Source organism: Anneissia japonica, unplaced genomic scaffold (assembly GCF_011630105.1).
Source record: "Anneissia japonica isolate Jap-2015-1 unplaced genomic scaffold, ASM1163010v1 scaffold1525_len913038_cov183, whole genome shotgun sequence".
NCBI lineage: Eukaryota > Metazoa > Echinodermata > Crinoidea > Comatulida > Comatulidae > Anneissia > Anneissia japonica.
This window is the reverse complement of record NW_022728504.1, coordinates 478,959-500,057: the sequence shown is the minus strand read 5'-3', so window position 1 is coordinate 500,057 and position 21,099 is coordinate 478,959. Positions and strand designations below refer to the sequence as shown.

Here is a 21,099-nt window from a genome sequence, read left to right as displayed (position 1 = left end):
GATTATGCAGACATTTTAAATCAGATAATAATAACAATATTAATGATAATAATATTAATAATAATCATGTAATTAGTATTAGAAATAATAATCCTTATAAATATAATATCAATACTAATAATTACAATAAGTAATAATAATTTCTTATATGAGTATTCATCATGAGATATAATATTGAAATAACCGGTTTTATTATTGAAGAATGTATGATAATGATAATGATATCAATAATAAAAATAATAATCATTAAGGAAATTTAAAATATTAATGTTAATAATATTAATAACAATAGTAAGAATAATATTTTTTTTTAAATCCAGCACTTATAACGACCATTATATTACGTAGGGCCCAGATGAAAATAAAAGCAAAGGACACAATCACTCGGTATGTGATCAGCAAGATCTAACGACCAATCAAATAATCGGTCTAATTACATAATTAGAAACGTATGACATATATAAATGAACAATCAAATAGCAGTGAAGCATTATTAATTAGATTAAATGTACGTGTATTCTATAGATTATAGAGCTATATATCAACTTACAATAAATGACTATAGTATACCCCTCGTCCTTAAGAAGGGGAAAAGATGACACAAACTCACTTCAGGAATGATGAAAATCACACATAAGCCGTGTTCTCAACAAGGGGGTAAATGTGACACAGCCACGCCGTCTTCTCAAGATGGGGGTAAATATAACATCAACAATACGATTAGTAAGCTTTTGAATGTATCACTTGATGGTAACGATGCCAAAGGCGATTTGATATAGAGACCAACAATATTAATAACACGTATTGAAATCTCTCATTAAGAATTAATCGGAGACTGGAAACTTTATTGTATCTGCTTAGTGACTGTCAACAGCAGATAACAAGTCGATCGGTTCTTTTAGCACGACAAAAAAAATCGTTATTGTCATTATAGCAAAGAAATACCATAGAGAAAAAGAAATGTTCATTTTATGTTGTTATGAACATTATAGTACTATTTTAACTATTATTATCACCTATTTTTATTGATATTAGTATTGTTATTTCAGATAAATTACGGAGCATTGGTCGTAATAAAGAAAAACTAATATATTATTTTATTGTAAAAAAAGTTTACATATTATGATGAGTACATGCATAGGGCCTATAGCTTTTTACTTTGTTAAATAAGTTGTTGGCACGTAAGAATATTATTATAAGTCTACTTACAATTTTTTTATTTTACAAGTTAATAATTTACTATTTTACAGTTGTATTGGCCTAACATATAATCGTATTAAAAAATATGCCCATATATTGGCCAATCATTACTGGACAATGTACAATGTTACTGTTACTCTTACGGTACAATTACTCATATTGAGTCCGTATATTTTATAAATAAATTTAAAAAATGAAAATAAAAAAAAAAGGTTTAAGAAAAGTATAGAAAAAAAATTTTGAAATAGGCATATATCAAAACATATTGATATATACATGTTTTGAAAATTGCCTTTACTGACAAGAAAGAATGAGAAAGAGAGAGAAAAACAAAGAGAAAACCCAAATGGATGTATGGGACATGTTGAAGAGATAATTAAGCCAAATGAAAGTTCTACACCAATATCTATTAAAGTAAAATTTGACAATGATGACATTGGTATTCAGCCAATTGAGATGCATCAAGAGTCCATGGGGAAAAAATATAGTCGAAAGCAATTTCCTCTTAAATTAGCATATGCATGCACAGTTCACAAAGTGCAGGGAATGACAATGAACAAAGCAGTAGTTTGCCTTAAGAAAAGTTTTGTGTCTGGACAAGCATATGTCGCTCTCAGCCGTGTTACCTCGATTTCTGGACTTGTTATTGAAAATTTTGATCCTCACCTTATTCATTGTGATCCGAGAATAAAAAAATGTTTAGAAAATATGAATTCATATGTACAATGTGACGCAGAAGATAATGATTCAGACTGTAAAGTTTCAATAATGTTACATAATATCCAAGGGCTTAAAGAACATTTTGCTGATCTTAAGTGTAATGGTTTGTTTGTGAATTCAAATATCATATGTCTAACTGAAACATGGCTGAGTAAAGATGATGATCTCTTTGAATTTATGTATAGACTCATTTAAATTATATCACCAGGCAAGATATTACTCTTATTCTAATACGAATAATTTGACTTTTAAATTTAAAAATCAGGCACATGGTGGTGTTGCAGTCTATACCAAGAACAAATTTTCAAGCAGATTAAACATACGAATTAATGACATAGAGGCAATTGCATTTTTGATAACACGTCCAATTTCTGTTGTAATTTCAGTAATTTACCGACCTCCTGGCTATAATGTGAAGCAATTCTGTGAAAATTTAACAAAACTATTAGAAGACCTGCATACAGTAAGTACAAAATGTATCATAATGGGTGACTTCTGTCTCTTATACACATCTAAGGCCAAACAATTCATAGTGGATTGTCAATCCCTATTAGTATTTCACTTCCATATCAACCACTTGGGGAAGAAAAAATAAGTGCACTTCGTAATCAGCTGAGCCAGTTGCAAATTGTTATTATAGATGAAATATCAATGGTAAATCAAAAGTTACTTTGGTATATCCATGGGCGATTACGGCAAATTAAGCAGACATGCAATGATTCTCCCTTTGGAAATGTTTCAATAATTGCAGTCGGTGACTTTTATCAGTTGCCTCCTGTGATGGGTACTCCATTATATAAAGACACACTGGAAGGTTCATTGTGGATAGATAACTTCAAACAAGTACAATTAGATCAAATCATGAGACAAAAAGAAGATGCAGAATTTGCTCTTTTGTTAAACAAATTGCGTACAAAGGAAAGAACTGATATATTGTCTGAAGAAGATTTAGCAGTTCTAAATTCGTGTGAAACTGGAGAGGAATGTGAAGATGCCCTTCATATTTATTCATTGAATAAGCAAGTTAATGAATGGAATAAAAAAATGTTGCATAAGACCTGTACAGATATCATATGCATTGCAGCAAAAGACACTGAAGTGAACAGCAGGAAAAATAATAAAATTTGCGATGTACCTCGCAATTCACGTCAAAGCAGTTTGCTAAGTTTTTTGTGGATTGCACCAAATGCTAGAGTGATGTTGATAAAGAATGTAGATATTACAAAAGGGTTAACAAATGGATGTATGGGACATGTTGAAGAGATAATTAAGCCAAATGAAAGTTCTACACCAATATCTATTAAAGTAAAATTTGACAATGATGACATTGGTATTCAGCCAATTGAGATGCATCAAGAGTCCATGGGGAAAAAATATAGTCGAAAGCAATTTCCTCTTAAATTAGCATATGCATGCACAGTTCACAAAGTGCAGGGAATGACAATGAACAAAGCAGTAGTTTGCCTTAAGAAAAGTTTTGTGTCTGGACAAGCATATGTCTGTCTCTTATACACATCTAGATGTGTATAAGAGACAGATATAACCCTTTCTTTGATGATATATATATATATATACATATACATGTAGGTATATATAAATTTAATTGAAATAGAACAGAAGAGGAATCTGACAAAAAAAAAGAAACTCAGCCTCCACCACGGAGTCATAGGCCTATACAGTATACCAGTACGCGCGGATGAATTAAACGCTTTTTACACAGTAAAACATAAGGTAGAAGCTAAAAAAGCTTCGAATATATTGTCATGAAAGTACAGTGATTATTATTTTTAATGGAATCTGTATTCAAATATTAGTCGTATGATTATAGTAGGCCCTATTTGTTGCTGTTAAAATAGTTTTCAACAAAAATTCCCAGTTCGTGTATTTAAATTATTTTCAAAAGTATGACATTTTATTCTTATATGAAATGTGACTTTACAAAGGCGTGTCGGCAAAAAAATATTCGTTTGAAATAAATTTTGTATGTATGCAATTGTTTTACTTTGATATCTGCTTGTATCTATTTATGAGACATATGTGGAACCAACTACATCGGATTTTACTATAAAATGCATATAATAGAGTACTTTATACACATATACACGCGTTGAGCAGAGCGTTTTCTAGCAATACATTATTTACATCAATGGTTTCAAATATATTAATTTAATACAATATATCTTTTCAATTGACATCAATTCAAATTGACATTTATTCACTGCCTTTTCAACTTCGAACAAAATAATACAGATTCGGAAATAATGATAAAGGAAAAATGAAATATCAACCTGCTTAGTATGTATTTGCATAGTATTATATCCATGGTTTCCAGAATGTAAACAGAAGCAACAGCAAACTCTATCATAAATGAAAACTAATTTCATTATAGCTATAGAATCAATAATCATTAAAGAAACTGTCGACATTCATGAATCATATATACCTATTCTTACCTTAGTGATTTAACGAGGCAAGTAGTTAAAAAATCGCAGAAACTGTCGCGTCTCTTTAGCTGAGAAATGTGACTGCCAGAATTTGACCTGTTAGCAATAAATACGCAAATCTCAACATGGACCAGACTGAAAAAAACACCAGCCAAAATTCTTTGACTTGACTTTCAGTCTACGGCACTGCATCCAAAGTACTTGGTCATTAAACACAACGAAATATTAACTGGTTCAACGAAAATATACCGACATCAAGTACTTAGAAACAAGAAAACAGGATGTACAGTACGCGATATGCAACAGCACTACATAACAATCATAAGGAGAGCTGCAGTAAAATACTTCTAATTGAACTTTTTGAATCGGAACTTCTTAACATATTTAATCGTATCATGATGCAACTGCAGCATAGCATACAAACATTTCATAAACATACTTAATTAAATCAGAAATAAACATTGATTACTGAAGGTATTGCAAAATGTAAAAAAGATCTATTGTTCAATTTAAGAGACACCAAACGCTTAACAACACAGTCAACTACATCTCAAAAAAAAAAAAAAAAAAAAAAACACAAAAAAAAAAAAAAAAAAAAAAAAAAAAAAAAAAAAACCTTCTGAAATAGAAATAAGAATTTCACTTTAATCAATTGGAACAGAATATGAATGATAATAAAAGTACTTGAAAAACCAATAATGATGTTTAGGGAGGAAAAACAAAGAATATGATTCCACCGAAAACTAATTTAGGTCCTGTTGAAAACTATGATAAATAAAAATCATTAAAGACATTATTTTAGCATCTTGCTATTAATAGCAGCGAAAAAGACACTATAACGCTAAATCCCAAAAAGTACCTAACAGCAAACTGCATTAACTATTTAAAAATAGATATTTAGGAAATATTAAAGATCACCTGAACATGATGGTTAGCAATTCATAAAAATGTTACTAAGGCCATAATTAAACCACTTGCACGCATTATCAATATTTTTCTCACCACCGAACGCTTTTCTCATCAATCAAAAACAACCAAAGCTACATGACCGGTTGCAGATTTTCGTCTTAAATTTACAATCGAAGACAGAAGTGGTGTACCAACTGCCTGCCGGTCTTCCGTACCACTACACACTCTTAAATGATGGCTAGGAAGAATTTTACAAACCTTGGCACTACTTCTCGGGCCTGTAGCCGGGTGGACGGGGGTAGGCGAGGAAGTGGGTTATGGTTCTGGAAAACTCCCTTCAGCAAAACCTCCTACCACTTTGAACAAACTACACTTCCAAAAAATATGGCTCCTGATAGGAGCATTAGTATACTAAAGAAACTAGCCTTTTACAGTTACTGCATAGTTTGTTGACAATGCTACATCAAAATGGTAAAACATACTCAAGTTGCTATATCAGCCATTGGTCATGTCAAAACGTAGGACCAATTACCAACTACTTGATAAAACTAGAAATTGCAAATTGCAAATGAAGTGCTGCGAAGTACAACTGCATATAAATGTTCTTCGAACAAAATTATTTATGCGAGTCAAGTGAAAATAATGAATAATAAAACTATAACAAATAATATGAGAGAGGTATCGGCTGAGATTTGTGGAGTACAATTCAAAAAACAACTATAGGTCTAATAATGAATTATTGTGATGTTAAATAGACAATGTTAGCTATCAAAGAGCGACGTTGTTTTTCATTTGGACCTTCTTCGTCTCTTCAAGGCTAGGCCTATACCATCCTAGCTAGTCTAGATCTAGAGTAGGATAAGGCTAGCGCGACATGCGGACATTGGTACGAGTAGGTTAGTCTACAAACGTCGCCTAAAGTAATTGATTTTACCCGGCAGAACGAAAGAAGGAAACTCCGCTTTTCAGTCGTCTTAGGCACTCGTTTTTTTGACAAACAATGACCGTTCATTCAGAGGTCAATTTGCTGTCAAGAATATGAATTGGCTGCTTCGCAGCAACTACCTTCGCACTGTACTTGGCATGCTAGTCAAATAAAATGACCTGAAATTAACCTTACCAATCTTCAAATGCAAATTGTACTGAAAATGGCCACCAAAATAATGATAAAGGTGTGATAATGACGGAACGCGATACACTGATCATAGGTGACTCAATCATCAAACATATTAGTGAAAATGGCTTACATAATACAAGGTTCAGTGTCTTCCAGGAGCAAAAATCGAAGACGTTAAAAATGCCTTGAAATTAGATGGCATAAACACCATTATACTACACTGTGGTACGAACAATTGCGTCAATGATGAATTGGTTAACAAAGCAGCAACCAAATACGAAACACTACTACAAGAGGTAAAAACTAAAACACCCAACACTAAGGTTATTGTATCTACAGTATGCCCAAGACTGGACAATGTGAACCACCAATCCAGAGTGAACAAGTTGAACTCACAACTTAAGTCAATCGCTAAAGAACATAAATGTGAATTAATAGACAATGGTGCGCAATTCAAAGTATCTGAAACCGGGGTATATCTCAAAGATTACCTTAACAGAAGTGGCCTCCATCTAAGCAAAAGGGAAACTTCTTAACTGCTAAAAAAAACTTCAACAATGTACATAAAGTAATCAGGAAGCAAAGAAACCATAAACAACAGAACAAACGTACAAAAACAAAACGCAATATCGACCGCCATCAACAAAACTATGCTTATCATGAAGAGAAGAATTCGACAGGATATGGTTGCTACTACTGTGGAGAATCAAACCACTCTACAAGAAATTGTAGATATGGCGACTCTATAAGATGCTTTAATTGCAATGAACTTGGTCACAAATCTCACCATAATGTGTGTAATTATTATTATAACGACTACTATTATCATGAATAGAGGTATGAAAGTGTCGTTTCAATTTACAACTTATTTGAAAATGGTAATTATACCTCTGTAAATAAGAAAAACCATACTAAAATTCAAATAGATAACTATAATACTAACACAACATTAAAATGTACTAACAGATTCAGTGTTCTTAATGACGAACAAGAAAATTATCTAAAAAATGGTTCCAATAATTCCAACTCCAACAGCCATATTAATAAGGATTATAGTCTAATTTATAAGAAAGGTAGTGGTACCAATACTAATAACAAAAAATATAAAAAAAATAAGAAGTACGAAAAAACAAAAATTCAGTAACCCGAGTGTTAAAATTGTGTACAATAATATTAGGGGCTATAAAAGCAAACAGTATGATGTTGCTAAACTCCTTAATTCTAATAAAGAAATACAAATATTTGGAATAACAGAAACCTTCCTAACAACTAATGAAGTAATAAAAATTCCTGATTTTAGATGGATTGGGAAAAACCGCCTATCTTCTCTCAGAAGTAATTCTAATACAAAATGAAGTTACTAATGCAAATATAATTATTTTAGGTGATTTCAATGGTAAAATTGGACATAATATTAAACAAGGTGATGATATAGTTAACTACTAAATTTCTGCGGAGACAGTACTCTTACTATATTAAATAGCACTAACAAATGTAGCGGTAAATATACCTGGGTTAAGGGTAACTCCACTAGATTACATACTAGTTTCTCAAAATGTATATAGCATCACTAATGAACTTATTATTGATGAATTGTGTATATATCACCTTAGAAGTGATCATAACATGATGTTATTAGAATTAGTAGACAATAAATTAGAAACAAAAAGTAATATTAATAAGCAAGTAAAGAATACTATTAATAAAATAACTTGGAACATAAATAAAGATACCGATTGGGCACCATTTCAGAAAGAAATTGAAAACAAGTTTAAAAACTGGGATCCCTCCTCCTTAAATGCCAATGAAGCATGGGAATTTTGGAAAAACAACGTTATTTCTTCTGCTGAAAATCCGATAGGTCACAAAAACAACGATAGAAAACGCAAAGCATGGCATGATGAATAAATTGATAATTGTATTGGGAAGAGAAAGGATGCTTGTAGATTACTTCGACAATATTGTAAATTACAGGGTAGTGAGTCTTACAATCAAGAAGAATGTGACTCATTGTGGAAAGATTATCAAGAGATACGTAAACAATTGCAAATGTTTAATTAAACAAAAGAATGTTTAATTAAACAAAGGATTTTACAAAAGAAAGTAGATAAATGCTCTGAAATTATGAATAGAGGAGGGGCCCAATGCAAAGATTTCTGGTCAGAATTAAAAGGAAAACCTTCTACTAAAACTAAATGTACTAATTCTATCTTTATTCCCGGCACCAATAATACTGTATCAGATAAAAATACAATTAGAAATACATTGAAATCCTACTTTAGTAGTATTAGCAATCATACTTGCAACACTAGTGAAAATTTTAGTTACGGTGATTCAGAATTTAGTAATAACTCTAATATTAACATAAATGCACCTATTATAGAAGACTTTATATTTTCCTGTGAAGATATAAAAAATGTTGTACTTAACTGTAAAAATACCAAGAGCCCTGGTTTAGATTGTATTACAAACGAAATAATGAAAAATGGCAGTGATGAAATTATATTTTCCTTATATAAATTATTTAAAAGATTATCAATCTTGGAAACAATGCCCAATGAATGGAGTATTGGAAAAAATCATTCCAATATATAAAAAAGGTGACTGTAGAGATTTAAATAACTACAGAGGTATAACTCTAAACTCTTCAGTTTCAAAGGTATATAATAAACTTATCTCCCAAACGGTGTCAAACTTTCTTGAAGTAGTACAAGGGGGATTCCGCAAAGACAGAAGGTGTGAAGAACACATTTTTATACTTAAGAGTATTATTGCTTGTTGACAAGCGGAAAATAAAAAAAACATACCTTGCTTTTATGGACTTTAGGAAGGCTTTTGACACCGTTTGGAGAGAAGGTCTCTTTTATGCAATAAACAATATAGGGATTAAAGGTAAACTATTGAACATTATTAAAAACTTATATAAAGATGTAAAAGGAAAGGTTTCATTTGGTGACCATGAAACAGATGTTTTTAATATTGACGAAGATGTAAAACAAGGTTGCCCACTATCTCCAATTCTATTCACCATAAACATTAATGAGCTCAATAAGATTATTAAGGAAAGAGGTTTAGGTAAAAATATTTTTGATGTAAAAATCGGCAGTTTATTCTGGGCAGACGATATTATTTTAATTGGAGATAGTGAGCAAGATTTAGAATTACTTTTGAATGCGGCAAATGATTTTGCTACAAAATGGAAAATGATTTTTAATTCCAAGTCCAATGTCATTGTAACTGGGTAACGCTTTAATATATATAGGAAACGGTCAATTGGTAATAATTTCATTAATGAAGCTAATAATTATAAATATTTGGGAATGTTTATATCTAGAAAAATATAAGATACCTGTCACATAGATGAAACAGTTAAAAGGGAAATAGAGTAATATCGTATATAAAATCTATTATTAATGGACAGGAAGATTTTAACAGAATATATTATGGGGATATTCTTTGGAAAGCGATTGGAATACCAACTATAAATTATGCAAGCAGTATATGGTTTTGCAATAACAAAACATCTATTGAAAAAATTGAAAATTTACAATACCAAATGGCCAGATACCAATTAAAAGCACCCAGATATACCGCAAAGGAAGCCTTATATGGTGAACTTGGCTGGCAAACAATTGAATCTATTCAATCAGAAAGATTATTAACTTACTTTTATAGAATAAAAAATATGGAAGAATACCGCTGGCCAAGATTATTATTTAGTCCTCTTTTTACGCTTAAAGAAAAACTGAGTTGGAAATGGATTCAACATATTGAATCCATTTTAAATAAATTTGATCTACAAATGTTCTTTAACATTGACTGTTGTACAAAATGGCTTAATGGCTTCAAAGAAAAAAATATTAAAAAAGATAACATAAGTTGGTATAACAATGCTTTGTAAACCATCCTTAAAACATTACATAAGATACAAAAGTGAACCTAAAATGGAAAAGTATTTATTAGAAAAGTGTAACTTTCATGCTTTAAGTTTAAAATTTAAATCTCGTTCTAACTCACTACCCCTTGAAGGAAGAAAGGAATCTTGGTCACCTCAAAATTTAGGCTTATGCTTATTATGTGACTGCGTGACAAAGGAAACCATCAATCATTTTGTATTTGATTGTACCAGATTAAAGAACATTAGAAATTTAATATTTGACCAACTTAAAGAGGAGTTATACAAAAAGGATTTACATATATTTTGGGAATTATTGACATCAAGCTCCCCTGAACTTAAATACCATCTTTTGTTTGATGATTTAGAAATCTATTACGAATATGAAATTTTAACAACAAATTGTATAAACCCTATTAATTATACTATTGCGAGTAAAGTTTTCGATAATCATTGTAAATTACTTTTAACGATGGCATGGAAAGAACGAAATGATATATATAATACTTTTCTATTGCAAGACTAATATGTCTGGTTTTAATGTTATTGAACTAAATTTACAATATTTACTCTGTTATATGTATATATGTATATGTATGTGTTTGTGTATGTATGTGTATATGTATGTATGTATGTATGTGTGTGTGAATATGTGTTACTATATTTTATCACAGTATTTTTACTGATTGTGTGAGAGATGTGTGTGTGTGTCTATGCATGTATGTATTGTGTGTGTATGTATGTAGGTGTGTGTGTGTGTGTGTGTATGTATATATATATATGTATATGTATATATATATATATATATGTATATATATGTATATATATGTGTGTATATATATGTATGTGTGTGTATGTGTATATGTATGTGTGTGTGTGTATAAGTGTATGTATTAACCTACTTACTTATATTATTAGTATTAGTATTTATTTTTATCTTTATTACTATTTTTGTAAACCCTTTTTTAATATTTCGTTCTACCGCAGTATTTTCTTACTATATTTTATCACAGTAATTTTTACTGATTTTGTTATTGTTGCACATCTTTACGGTTGTGCCTCTGTTATAAAAGAGAAGCAATAAAGTTACTTACTTACTTACTCACATTCCATTTTACAGAAATCCACTACCACGCATAGAGTATATCTGCGCAAGCGCAGCAGGCTATACTCAAAAAGTATAGACCTCTTCACTTATAAGATATAACACATTGACGTTTTATTTAAGTACTCAATCATAGCGGCTCCTCAGACCTCAAGCCCTGACGCACTTCCCCGCCCCCACCTTCGGTAGATGCAGGTTACGTACGGGGCTGCAACTTTCGGTACAAACCTAGACGATCAGGTCGGGTGAGGTTAGAGCATCCTTCTGAAGGCTACTAGACGACTAACAAGCAGACGTGGATAGACCAGCCTCCTTGACTACAGTGTATCGCACTGTCCTACCAGCTGTCTCTTATACACATCTAGATGTGTATAAGAGACAGGTTTGAGCGGATGCCAGTTCGAGCGGATGCATTTAGTGCGAACTATAACAAGGGCGAATTGGAGGGAGTACACCCTCTCCAAACCTTCATTCAGCTTGGGCCTTCGAGCCCAAGTCCCCTGTCGGACAGCTCAGCACCTCCCCCCACCCCCACCAGAAAATATATCATAGAGACGCCACTGCTACCAGTACTATATTCATCTGAGAATATGTGCACTCATACAGACTATAAAAAGAGGTTTGTAAAGTACTCTATCAGATTCTTTACTTTATTCAAAAACAATTCAAAAAGAATAATACTAAGATAACGATAATAAAGGCAATTAATTAACTTATATAAATTCATCAATGTTTTAAAAGCATACAAGAGAAATGAATGAATGTGAAACAAATGAATATACTTTAAATAATTCTTATACAAATAAATTAATCCACATAAATAGGAAATATAGAAATTAAGCACAAACAGTAAAAATAAATAGGAAATATAGAAATTAATCACAAACAGTAAAAATGTAGTTTAATATATATATATATATATATATATATATGTATATATAATGTAATTATATATATAAGTGTATATGTATATACGAATATATATATATATATATAGGCCTATGTTTATTAGATAAAAGGTATGATAAAAACCACGGATGTAAAATACCAAAAACCATAGTAACAGAGATAATAAGCATAATTTTATATCATTAATGTATTCTCAATTCACACAAATCACACACTAAGATAACGATAATAAAAGCAATTAATTAACTTATATAAATTCATCAATGTTTTAAAAGCATACAAGAGAAATGAATGAATGTGAAACAACAAAAGGCAAAGAAAATCATAAATGAATATACTTTAAATAATTCTTATACAAATAAATTAATCCACATAAATAGGAAATATAGAAATTAAGCACAAACAGTAAAAATGTAATTTAATATATATATATATAATGTAATTATATACCGTATATATAATGTATATATGTATATAATATATATATATATAATGTAATTATGTATATATAAGTGTATATGTATATACGAATATATATATATATATATATATATATATAGCCCTATGTTTATTAGAAAAAAGGTATGATAAAAAACCACAGATGTAAAATACCAAGAGCCATAGTAACAGAGATAATAAGCATAATTATATATCATTAAGTTATTCCCAATTCACATTTAAATTAATATGGTTTGGCTTGTTCAACTCTAACCTTAATTATACATTTGATTTTACAGCAGCACCGTGAGTAGTCTAAACGCGCTAGAAATTTAACTATTGTGCCTTACAATATTTTCATTAAGCTTATAGCATTGCACAGATATTATAACTACTTATACATTTTTCAAAAGATGTGTATAAGAGACAGCTACTATAAACTACAAAAACGAACTTGGCTTTATTCTCAGACTACAAATCTATTTCATATTTTTGTAGTCTGAGAATAAAAATGATGAAATAAGTTAAGTTCGTTTTTGTAGTTTGATTTATTAACTAACAGATTATACAAAGATAAGGAATTAAATTAAATTAAATTAAAAATAACAATCACGTTCAATTTATTTCAAAGCTATTGTTGTTGCATAACTACAAGTTATAATCATACTTATTATAGTATATAAAAACATTATTTAATAGTTAAAAATCTTAACACACTTGTTTCCCCAATCAGCTACAACTACTCGTCTCCACTCACCAGGTATGATGGCAATGCCTCTAGGATCACGTAAGCCATCCCTTTCATTGTCAATTCTCCACTTATAAACTCCCGTTGAGCTAAACAATTGTAACCTATGCTCACTGCTCACTAATATACAATTGTCCTTGTCAACAGCAACACCTTTGGGATATTCAAGCTGTCCAAAGCGTTTTCCGTACGTTCCGAATTTGAATAAGGCTGTTCCATTGCTGTCAAACACATGTATGTAATGAGCCCATGTATCAGAAATCACAAATCGAGAGTCAATACTCGTTGAAATAAACCAAGGAGATATAGCTTCTCCGGGCTTAGAGTGAATAAAACGTTTGACGTATTCGCCCTGATTTTGAAATTTCTGTACACAATGACCTTTGTAGTCAACAACGTACACACATTTATCAGACCCTACAGTCACTCCTATGGGATCTTCTAATACATTAGCACCAAATCTTTGCAGAATCTGGCCATTCTTGTCACATTTGAATATTTCTCTCATCTGATTATCGGTTACTATGAAAGTGCCGTCGTTGTTGACAGTGATGCCTTGTAAATACTTAGCACCATTTATAATCAGAGATCTCTTCAGCTTTCCGTCTCGGTCAAAGATATACACGGTCTGTGTCCGGTTGACGATGAATATTTCACCTTTGCGTGAAACTGTGACCCCAAATGGCCCCTTTTCCTTAAACACCTCATGTGTGAATTTCAACAACAAATGATTAGCAGGCTTGACTGTAAATTTATAAGGACAGTCTTTGATGGGATTTCCAAACATCTTGACAACCAGGCGTGCTTCACCAATTTTATTCGGACGCATTTGGATGGAATATGTACCATCGTCATTGTCATTTATTTCAAGGTTCTGTGTCTCCATGTTCTGGTAAATTAGCTCCACTTCCACATCAGCACCGCCTTCCTTGACTGCCTCACCCCGCGAATTCTTTGCAACTAGCTTCAAGAGTTTCGAGGAACCAATCCTAGTGTCTTGAAAATCTGTATTTGTCAAGCAAGATGTGAATGCAACCGAGGATGTAGTTTCAATCGCTCCCAGAATTGTTGCATTGATTATTTCGTCGAGTTTCTTGTTTTCATCAAAGTATATTCGCCAATTTTCCTGTGGTTGAAGTTGTAGTTCTTTAGCTAGCGCTTCCTTCATCTCTTTATATCGATTACTGGCAGCTCCGAACGCGGTTTTATGATCGTCATACCATTTTACTCTTTGTACAAAATGTATGGCACTTACAGCTTCACTTCTAGCTTCCAGCAATTCTGATCTTTGTTCTGTTAATACTGTCCTCTTGTTTTTGAATTTTTCTTCGAGATCATCCAGTAACTCCTGACGCTTATTCTTCAGAAGCAATTCTGCCTTCTTGTATTGCTTGTCTACATCATCTGCACAGTTTACTCTGGCAGATTCTAATCGGAGTAAAGTATTGCCAATTGATGATACTGACGTTTCTAAGTCGTCAATGAGTTTGGTTTTCATTGGCAAAATACTGTTGAGCTTTTCTTGGTATTTTTTAGTCGTCTGGTCAATGTTCTCGCGCTTGTGCTTCGGCAGTTTGTGTTTTTCTGCTATACATTGTTGACATATTGGTTCTTCACAAGTCTTGCAGTAGAATTCTTGCCTGTAGCTCTGGTGAGTGGGACAGAGTGCGGGTACTGAGACGCAGTGCCAGTTTCCAGAGGCCATGCTGATATCTAGGCCTATGCCTATTTATATCTTATCGGTTACACACAGCAAATAATATTAAGACCTACGGAATTCTATTCAAGATGATTTCTTCAAGTGACCACATTTGACTATATCGATTAAACCGATAGGAATTCTACAAAACTGGCATAAAAGTGGCTTTTACTGGTCGACTGGATCATGCAATCATTTTGTGTTAAAAGAACAATGGCAGCAAGAAAAAGAAATTGTGTGGGTTTTCAAATATCCTATAATATTATAGCAAATCGATAATTCATACCTTTCATTGCCAACCTGGCCTTGTTCGCCGTTCGATTACTGCCTCTACACAATGTACATTACTTTAATTTATTATTGTATCTGTACCAGTCATTCAAAACCTTCTTTCAATCAACAGCGCGGTACATCCCATCTGTATTCAGTGGATGAATTTGTGACGTGTATTTGTTGCCATTAATCGGTTCGTCAGCGGAAGAAAAGATTTGTCAGTAAATGCAGGCGACCTACCAATTGACATGTCTTGAGTTACACTTGTATCGAATAATAGTAGATGCGTCAAATAGTTTCTAAATTACATAGGGACTATTGTCATGTTTCGTAAGAATTTAAATGACAATTTAATATTAGCATAGCTTCGTAGCTCATCCTAAATTTGTTGAGTAAGTCTGTAACCGGCATGTTGACGAGTGTATTTACTACCTGTCTTTTACTATTATTGCACCACCGACATTAAAATGGTCAGTAAAACGTTTTCAGCGTTTAGAAACTTGAGTACATTGGCTATTGTGCCACTGTATCATCAGCACCTTTGGTTGGATACTGGCCTATTATACAAATGTTGTGATTGAAATTGATGTCTATTTCATTTTAAAATGAAGGTAACTGCATAAAAACATCAAAGAAACGAAGAGTAGAATCACATATTGTAATATTAGTTTTGATATTGATATTGGTATAAGTATTAGTATTAATATTATTTTAATAATATAAAAAACATTATTAGCCTATATTACAAATGCAGTAATGCATCTAATAAAATATACGAAACTTATGAACGACATAAGTCACGTATATAGAGGTCAGGAATACTATGGTAAGTCATAGGAATTAGAATGAATTAGAATGAGAGAGTGATATTGTAAAGAGTTTTTTGTTTGTGACGGATTTCCCCAAGCTATGTAGGGCTTCTTTTATTTTAAGTTGATAAGTATTGTGGGCGGAGTCAAGAAAAGTAAAACAGTCTGAATTAGATGTGTTTTGACATTTAAGAGAGTTTTGAAGATGTTGAAATATATGTGATGACTTGTCCCTTAATATTTGCTTGTTTCGTCTTACATCTGACCGGTAGTATTTAAACCGTTAGTAGCATTTAAGCGTTATTACCTGACGATGACCTGGGACACTGCGTCGAAACATGTCGTTCATAAGTTTCGTATATATTATTATATTAATATTGATTATTAATATTACTATCATAATATTAATACTAATTATTATTATTGCCAATACAGCTTGTTCCTATTTGAGCACTGTTATTTTTATGTATCCATTGATTATTGTGTTTACGGTGCATATGCAGCATGCAAACCTAATTTGAATATTATTTATTATGATTTATTATTAATTATTTATTAAGCTATTCAGCTTCTCTAGCGCCACTATGTGTGAGGTTTCAGTCAATTGTATGAGAGGAAGCGCCTGGGGGTTAAATCTGCACGTATATCCTATAGGTCTCAGTGGTCTGATATGACACTCTTCTGACAGCGTGAAGTTCCACACACACACACACACACACCTACACACACACACATATACATATATATATATATATATATATATATATATATATATGCAATAACTTATCAATACCACTTCCTTAGTTTGAAATATTTGTGGTTTAATAAATTATATTGCTTCATATTATGACAGAGTATGTTCCACAACTCAGCTGTATTTTATTGCTGTGTTTTTACATTTTATTTATCGAAGCAAACGTTGAAACTTCATTTTATAATATAATATTATAGAGGGCAGTATTCATCACAACTATCAATGTCATTACAGTCATCATCACCTGTCATTTTTTGCCCTAATGAACGCTTTTAGAGTTTTGTGTAACATTGAAAAGTGTCTGCTTGTAAAATAGCCCGTTTTCAAATTTCTACGTAGAACTGTAACCCTTTCTATTGAAAATTCTACTGAGAAGTTGAGTCAGAAAATACTGTAGGCCTATAATATGAAAAATATACGTTTGGGCAAGAGACGTAGCCTATATTGATTACATTATATTATATATTAGATATGTTCATGAACATACATTAGTGTAATTGTTGATTGCGTTATTTTTTCGTGTTGTATAATGCATCTGATTAGCAAACCTTATATAGAATAAGATTGCAGTAACACATTATGATGGAAAAATACAACATTGGCCTACAATATTTAGGCCTAATCTATATTTTATACGCTATCACAAATACTTTTATGAGGTGCAACCCAAATTAATTCCGGAGTTAAAGTTTATACTAATCCAGCGGCGTAACAATTAGGCCTGGGCCCCTAGCTGAGACTTGTAGGGCTCCGACTCCGGGAGCTTTTCGAGTAGAGACCTCAGTGATGAATGGGGGGAACCCCCGATTCGGTTTTTTTTAAGGTTTTTTTTAAATCATCAAAATACGCCCCTAATAGGCGTACGCCCCATACGCGGATATACTACGTTTTTATTAGATCATATTCACTGATACTTGTAATAGTCCACGTATATTCTGGCACACATTCCCGTATCCCTCTCATTCTCCAATGATGCAGCCTTGTAATATTTATTGTATTATAGGCCTAGTTTGATATTCAAATCAGGTAGGCCTATAACATTTTTGTCACATGGTTGCATAGAGAATTAAAAGGCAGCACTCTGAGACTAACTAGATGTTATTTATTCAACACAAGCTTTTGCTGGCAGTCAATGCCAGCTTCCTCAGGTGTGTGAAGTAAAAAATTGAAAACAAAATAGAAAAGAGCTTATGCATATATAATTAGCAATAGACAACCAATTAGCAGTCGGATACAATGTAGTATACAATGATCAGAGATAACAAGTTTTTTTATTTATTTATTTAGAAAACGCTTTTGCAACAGCGGCAACGTTACAATAATGGTACATCCAAAACTAAAGTAATAAAAAGAAAATAAATACATACAGTAATTAAAATTGTCAAACAATACAATGTAGAAAAAGTCACAAAACAAAACATAAAAGCATTGAAATTAAAATTACATTCGACAAGACTTAATCTCTAATCTCTTGGCCCATGCCTTTTTAAGATAATGATTTGCAAAAATCATCAAAAAGTGGACCATGTTAATTGAATTATTTGGAAAATTAGGTACAAACAGTGCAATCTCCACCTAACATAAGAATGAAGAAAACATCATTATTAAGGAGGATCTGGTTACATAATTCTGATAAACCTGAGTCATAAAGTTTATTTACTAGAGTTTGCTGCTCAGTTAGTCGCAAGTCATCAAGTTTATTATATATAAACAGAAAATGTTGCAAGTCCTCTACACCATTATTACACAATAGACAAGTACCAGTATTATTATTATCCCACTTACTAACATTAATTTTTTCTAATTTGCTAAAATCACTGGCACTATAAGCTGATACAGCACATGCATAATTAATGGACGGGAGTGCAATCATTTTCCACAAAATATTACCATCGTATGACCGTTTATAATGGATTTGATATAGCCAATTAGCTAATTACCTTTCCTAACTAGTTCATTTATATGACAACATTCAGATTGAGTTTTAGAAATGTTAATGCCTAAGTATTTATAATTATCTACTTCTTTGATGTGTTTATTACCTAGTGGCCATTGTTTAACTTTGTTAGTACGTTTTCCAACCACCACAACATTTGATTTATCAAAGTTAAATTCAAGTTTCCATTTTTTTGAAAATTGACCTGCAATTTTAAGCATGTTTTCTAAATCAAATGCATCATTGCCTATCAAAACCACATCATCAGCCCAAAACAAGCAAGGCATTTTTCCCCAAGTGTATAACAGCCTAAATTATTGCAACTTAACATTTTAGAGAGTTCATTAATGTATATACAGAATAAAACGGGTGACAAAACACACCCCTGCTTAACACCTTCATCAATATTGAAAAATCTGTAACAATATCACCAAATTTAACATCACATTCAACATTTTTATATAACTTATCTAAAATATTCCAAGCTTTACCACGGATACCAATGTTCCAGGCAATTGATAAGAGGTCATTTCGCCAAACAGTATCAAATGCTTTACGGAAATCCAGGAATGCTAAATAAGTAGGTCTATTTTCTGCGCTACGTGTAGCAAGAATACTTTTCAATGTGAAAATGTGGTCTTCGCACCTATAGTCCCTCCTAAAACCTCCCTGGATTTCCGTAAGAATACTGTTATCTTCTAAAAATTCTGAAATTCGATCACAAATAATACGGTTAAAAATTTTAGACACACATGAGGATAAGGTAATTCCCCTATAGTTATTAAGGTCATTTTTGTTACCTTTTTTGTGGATGGGAATTATAGTAGCTAATTGTATTAGTAATTAATAAAATTATTGAAGAGAAATGTTTATGATCTAATCAATTTAAACATCACCATTCTTTAGTAGCTCGTTGGTTGTGCCATGAATTCCAGGCGATTTGTTATTTTTGGCACGCAACAAAGCATTTTTACATCATCAAACGTTATTTCTATAATATTTGATAATTCGTTAATTGTCATCAGTATTTATTAAGTTTTCTCTGATATTTAATAAATGCCTGTTAATAACAAGTAAATCAAGCAACTTACTATTCTACTAATAGAGCTAGGCAGATAAACTATCTGTGCAGTCATGGAGCTAATTATGAACAATGGATTCAGTAACAAACTAAATCTTATAGTGGCTAAGAAAGCCTAGATTTATATTGAGGCCAATATTAATGCAACCAAATTTTATGAATAAAAGTTTGTTCGGCAATTAATCTGTCATTTCTGTTTTTAAAGCAATTAATTAGGAGCACAGCTACTTTAAAGTGTGTAGTATTATGTCCTGGTAAATTAAAATGAACTGCAATATATGTGAACTGCAATGTATGTAAATGTACATAGGAGAAAATGAATGGTCATAAATGTGACATTCGTCACAACAACAAAGATAGGCCTATTGCAGTTCATTTTAATTTTAGCTTTCTAATAATCTTATAAATAATAAGTTTATTTTCTATGCTAATTTTATCCACATAAATAAGTATGGTTGATAAATAATATATAAAATAATAATAATAATATTAATAATAATAATAATAAAGGTGCTCGAATCATGCTTTAATAAAGAATTAATAATACTTCAATAATACTTCAATAGGCATATTGCGATAGTGTGATTAATGAGATATTTATCGATTAATTTATAGAAATATATAATAGGTATATACTGTACCATTAATAAGGATTCAGCATATTAAATCAACTTACGTCTATAGTTGTAACATCTGTTTTTTTCAATAAAATGTTACCTATTTTATTCTGTTTCAAAAAATAATCTCATAAATTACATTATAAAGTTTCATTGTAAATTCTATGAGAATTTAATCCACATAATTTATGTTTTCAATTATTTATTTATTTATTATTTATTTTATTACTTAACACTAATTCAATTTTCCTCTTATATTACGTTTAAATTATATATATATGTAAATTATATATATATATATAATTATCTAACAGAGTATATAATCTAACAGAGTTAGAGAATAACTTCCATGCGATTAATATATATATATATATATATACATACATATATATATATACATATATATACATATATATATATATATATATATATATATATATATATA

General features: G+C 31.3%; 1 protein-coding gene across 3 annotated transcripts in view; it reads right to left on the bottom strand.

Annotated features, from left to right (window-relative positions):
• LOC117114244 (tripartite motif-containing protein 2-like) overlaps positions 1–15,616 on the bottom strand; it is a 20,105-nt gene extending 4,489 nt beyond the window's left edge. The window contains exon 1 of one of the 3 annotated variants that reach the window (XM_033257850.1): positions 15,471–15,616. Coding sequence is in view for 1 of the 3 variants with exons in the window: in XM_033257851.1 (XP_033113742.1) it covers positions 13,495–15,190 (1,696 nt within the window). In the remaining 2 variants the exon portion in view is untranslated. Of the gene's footprint in view, positions 1–550; positions 750–13,494; positions 15,383–15,470 lie in introns of those variants that run through there. The other 2 variants (XM_033257851.1, XM_033257848.1) reach the window with 2 other exon arrangements.
• Between the last annotated feature and the right edge of the window lie 5,483 nt (positions 15,617–21,099).